General features: G+C 32.5%; 1 protein-coding gene across 1 annotated transcript; it reads left to right on the top strand.

The window, feature by feature from the left end:
* The first annotated feature begins 412 nt into the window (after positions 1-412).
* Positions 413-3,889, top strand: LOC137930450 (collagenase-like). Its single transcript, XM_068773706.1, has 5 exons — positions 413-641; positions 1,574-1,841; positions 2,060-2,158; positions 2,831-3,024; positions 3,713-3,889. Exons 1-5 carry the CDS (start codon positions 417-419, stop codon positions 3,812-3,814), a joined length of 888 nt encoding a protein of 295 aa, XP_068629807.1. The 5' UTR covers positions 413-416; the 3' UTR covers positions 3,815-3,889.
* The last annotated feature ends 1,667 nt before the right edge of the window (positions 3,890-5,556 follow it).

Here is a 5,556-nt window from a genome sequence, read left to right on the forward strand (position 1 = left end):
ACGACTTTATTGCTTATTTACGAATGATGACAGAAGGAGGAACTTAAATTTACCGTGTAACCAATTTTAAGTTAAAATCTAGAGTTGACAATTTTACAATGTAAAGTTAAAAAAATTCTATAAAAAGGGCAAGTTTCCAGCTTTGTCCACAACGACAAATGTCTAAGGAGCTGACTAGTTATGATCATCATCATATTATGAAGACTAGCAAAATGTAGACGAAAGTAAAGAAAAAAAGGACCCATACAATCTGCATCATTATTTTTCAATTCTTAATAAATTCATGTAAAATTAAAATGTACCGAATGACAATTATCCATATTATTTGATAACGAGTGATCTTGATGACGCGCATATTTGTTTTAATATAAAAGCGACCTAATAACTACTAATTTGATTAGTGTCACGTTGCCAAGATGAAAGTGATTTTGGTTGCCATTGTTTTGGTTTTGGCCGTTTCGGTCACATACGGAAGGCAGTTTATGTCCATAGAAGACCTCACTAGCTATGATTATCATAGAAGAATTGGAATGCCCGAAGCCGCTAGAATAAAAAAATTGGAAGATGAATATTTACGGTCTGGAAATTTCAGCAGAATCGTCGGTGGTAGTATCACCGATATTTCTCATGTGCCATATCAGGTAATTCATTACTTTTGTTTAATTAAGACGATTTTACAGAAAGTAGAAGCATAGGATTTAGGTTTTATATTTTTGTATAATGAAAAAAGTAACTAAAATGGATTTGGAAAAGTCCTTATTATTATATGATGTTTTTAGTTATCTCTAATTGTCCTTTTAGCTGCTGGCCGTACTTACGATTAAAATTATTTATTTTATATCTTTTATAAGCCGTCAGGTCATGTTCCTTCTATCGATTAATATCTTATTTTTAATTATTATGAATATCTTTTAATCATTTTCTGTTATCTGTTTTTGTAAAAAGATTGGCTATTCTAGAAAAAAAAATTGGAGTACATAAAAGTGTTTAGGACGTTTCACCTACTCGATGCACTGAAGCAATTATATAACATGTAGCAACACCTTGCACGGCTTCTTAAACATTTCACAGAATATAACAGCCCGGTAATGGTAGCAGAAACTGATGTGCTTGACCATGACCCTTAGCCATGAGTAAGCGACGAAAAAGAGGAAGAAGGAGAAAAGTGTTTAATTATAGTTTGTACACCAATAATTGATTGACGGTGAACGTGTTTGCCCAGTAATAGACGTTCTACGACCTACTATGAAATGATAATGATAAGAGTAAATCGCGGTAACAATATGTAGAAGTTAAATTTATGTACAATCACTTTAATACATTGATGTTAATATTTATAATGAAACATGTGCAGTAATTACAGGCGCAAGTACATCTTATTGATTTATTAATATAAACTAAATAGGTAGGCACATTTTTTGTTTTAGTTCATATATAGTTAAAGTTTAGAAATTAGTGGATGGCGTGATATTGATAACTAACAACTGAATAATGGATAGGCCATATTGCATATTAGGGATATATTCAGACTATTACTTTACTAAAACATAAATAATCAAAACTACTGTTTTAGACTGGATTAGTTATAGCAATGAATGGAGGTGGTAGCTCTCTCTGCGGCGGTGTTTTAATTTCAACTATTCGAGTGGTAACAGCCGCACATTGTCACACCGACGGAAACATGTCCGCAAGATCCTTTACTGTAGTGTTGGGATCCAATACTGTCTTTAGTGGTGGTGTACGAATAACGACTTCAGATATTGCGCCACATCCTCAGTGGAACCCTCGTTTAGCCGAAAACGATATAGCGGTTATTCGTATGAGACCTGTTTCAACATCAAGTAAGTATACGAAACTTCAAGTTTAGTTTGCAAAATGTATTTAAAAAAATAGTCCCAATAACATAATATATAACACTGATAAATAAGTATTCGAAAACAATTATTCACTTAAATTGTTTAGATTTACTACACGACGTGCCAGTTGTGATAGACGTGATAGTTGAAAAAAAAAAGAAAAGTTATTTTGAAAATTAAATCAAGTAATGTTGCTTTTACAGATGTAATTCAACCTATCGAACTACCAAGCGGTCCGGAGTTAAACAATAGATTTGTTGATTACCTTGGACTTGCATCTGGATACGGACGCACAGCCAATAGTAAGTTATTTAATTACGCATACATATAACACAAGATAAAAATTATATGACAGAAATACTACGTGCTAACGCATGTCACCAATAAAAAAGATTGTCGTTGTGGGTTCCTCTTGTCTAGTTGTTTTCGTCACGGTGAACGATCTTATTTATGTAACGTAACGATAATAATATGGATTTATAAATTAGTTTTTTTTTGTTTATTTTTCCAATAAAGTTTATTACAGCAGGCGTATTAAAAGAATTTTTAATTTTTAAATTCGAATGTATATTTTTAAATTTATTAATAGTAACATAAACTAATATGTACCATCAATACATGAAATAGATTTTTATAATTTTTAAAATTATACACTTTACGTATCTATAATAGTTGGATGAAAGAGATTGTATAAATAATTAAAAAAAATTGCTTTTTATCACCATGTATGTGTATTTTACAATAGACTAAATTGAAGTAAAATTATATTTTAGAATATAATTGATTTAAAAATACACATAACTATATAATGTTATAATAGATCATAGTTTTCTTTTACCGCCTATTATTTTCAAACAATTATTATAGGATAGTAAGAATGAACCCGAATAAAAACTCACGTTTTATTTATGTGTAGCTATTTTTTTAAATACCAGTGCCTTAAAATCAACTTAACATATTTGCAATTTATTCAGATGCTGCTATTCCGGCAAACCAGCGTTTAAGCTCTGTCAATCTTCCTATTTTGTCTGATAATACTTGCCGACCCATTTTTGGAACCTGGTACCATAATACGAATATCTGCACGAGCGGTGCAGGTGGACGCGGAACATGCCAGGGTGATTCTGGTGGACCATTGGTTGTGCATAGTTTCGGAAGGAGAATATTGGTAATTTTTTAAGTTTCGTCTCCACTAACATCATTTCAACCGTAGGTCCATCGATGATCAAAGATTCCTCCATAGATTTCCAATAGTTTTTTTTTTAATTTAATAAAATCTTTTTCGTCGTGTCGAGAATAATAAAGGAATAAAGTAACGGAATAGCATCTAGGGAATTTATTGGATAACAAGTTAGTGTCATAATGAAACAAGCGATGTTGCAATAACTTTCTTGTAATCATAATTGTATAATTAATGAGCGAATTCTTTTAATGAGCTAATAGAAAAACAAGACTATGCATCGAATGAGAAAATCGCATGAGCTTTTATTTATACTTCTTAAATTTTGTTAAGACAAACAGAATTATAATATCAGTAATCCTTTGCGACTTCAGACTTTATTTAGTTTCAGCATTATTTTCTTACAAAAATGCCAAGAATAAGCCTTTAGAAATAAAGGGCATTACGTCGTTATTCTTGTGATTTTTAAGTAATTGATTTTTGGAAATAAATGGTCAGACAACCATTTTAAATTTGGACATTCTCATCGCTCTTTTTAAGTCCATTTGATCAGTTTCTTCATAGCTGGAAGAATGAACGATCTTATGCTGATAATTTTTGTCTCAAGTTTTTTTTATAGTAAATTAAATACAGGACAACTTTTCAATACCTTTCAATTTATTAATATTTATTACAGGTTGGTATAGTTTCATATGGTCACAGTAGTGGATGCAGCGGTGGATTCCCGGCAGTGTACGCAAGAGTGACGTCATACGTTAATTGGATAGTCTCTCAGTAAAATTGACTACATGTTATTTACATTATAATTTAAATGATTATGGAATAAAACTGATTTTGACTTTGTTACTACCGTTTTAATCATGCTATTAAAATATTTATTTTGCTTTCACTTCTCTAATTTCAAAGATACCAAAATCATGAATTGAGGGCTATGCTCTGGATTTTTTTACGGGATCGTATTACGAATGAGGAGATCCGTAGAGGGAAAAAATAATGTAAGCTTCGCGCCCTTTGCCTCTGGCTCCGTCGAACGTACTAAGCTGTCAAGGTAGCAGTGTAAGGCAGGTAAATAAAACTACAGGTTAGGCTAATAACAATTTAACATATCGCATAACTATTAACCTGCGAGCCCCGACCGTCGGCACGTTTTGAGTAAAAAGAGAAAACAAACGTCTTGTTTGACATACGACTCCTCTTCGAGAATGCAGCCGCAACAGATGATGCGTTTCGATTAACAAACAAACGCAAAGTGCAAACCTTTATAATATTTTTTGCGGGTATAATATATATATATATATATATATATATATATTAGCTATGTATTTTTGTCAATATAGCTTGCGGACCCCGGTTCCGTAAGCAAGTGTCAGATGAGACTGAAAATGCTACAAAGCTAGTTGCGTACTTAATCCAAATCTATTCAAAACAAGCATTTCACATGGCAGATGCCGATACGTCGGTTTTCACCGACGCCAGCCATATGGAGATCAAGGTGGCTGCAGAGTTCTGCATCATGCAGGACGCGAAAAAGCTGTTTTGTAAGAAGCTCAAGTTGGACAAATTCTCTAATGTATACCAAGCAGAGTTACAGGTATTAGCGGAAGCGGTAGGGTTCGCGGCCATAGAGTGGGCTCAGTCGTACGCTGTCCTCTGCGACTCATGGTCCGCCCTAGAGACAGTCTCAAGGTGTCAGACTCTCCATCCCCTAGCGCTAAGACATCAGCCAATTGAAGAGAGATAAATGTTTGTCACATGATAATGTTTCATTTCAGTAAGGATTGAGTACGTCTCTATTTCTAAATAAATTTTACTATGAAAATATATTACAGGCTGATTGGTTATAGATGTGAAAGCTTTACAACCAGAGAGCTCTGTGCGCGTGCACGAACTTACTTCTACCAAACACACCTATATATCTACCAAAGACCATTAAGAAAAAAGAAAATAGTCATACGACATACAAAACAGTGCGAAAAACTCCTAGTGAAACATATTTCACCTTATATTTAATTCAATCGGTCATGTTTAGTATATATACTAGCTCTTTAGAAAAACAATCAAAAGATAAGATAAGGTATATACCTTTGTAACCTAACTTCACAGACACTAAAAATTTCAAAGTCACAAATATCTGAGGTTATTTGTGAAAATAAGAAACAAAATTACAAATTTACTATTATTTTGTTTTGTTCTTAACAGTTTTAATTAAGTATTTTAATCATATGTAACTATGCTTCTATCCAAAGCGGGCTATACCTAAGCAATTACGCAGCAAAACTAACACGTTTATTTTATTTTTAATTTATACTTATAAATGTGTTCTTGCGTGTATTTAAAAACTTATTACAGCTATATCTTATAATAAATTAATCTTTATGCTGTTACTTATTTAACTATTTAATTACGCCATCATTATTTTTATTAGAGGTTTTTAACCTGGTTACGATATGTCAATCCGCGCTATCTATTTGACGCCGATTATTGCTTGGTAAATTTTAACATTGGCCCGATATTCCCATA

This window comes from Battus philenor, unplaced genomic scaffold (assembly GCF_028537555.1).
Source record: "Battus philenor isolate CCGP_79_NKW_IND1 unplaced genomic scaffold, ilBatPhil1.0.hap1 SCAF_11, whole genome shotgun sequence".
Taxonomy (NCBI): domain Eukaryota; kingdom Metazoa; phylum Arthropoda; class Insecta; order Lepidoptera; family Papilionidae; genus Battus; species Battus philenor.

Excerpts from the sequence above, each read along its gene's own strand:
- LOC137930450 (XM_068773706.1), top strand. The coding sequence starts at position 417 with ATGAAAGTGATTTTGGTTGCCATTGTTTTGGTTTTGGCCGTTTCGGTC. Across the intron at positions 1,842-2,059 it reads GAGACCTGTTTCAACATCAA|ATGTAATTCAACCTATCGAA; the intron begins GTAAGTATACGA and ends TTGCTTTTACAG. Across the intron at positions 2,159-2,830 it reads ATACGGACGCACAGCCAATA|ATGCTGCTATTCCGGCAAAC; the intron begins GTAAGTTATTTA and ends CAATTTATTCAG.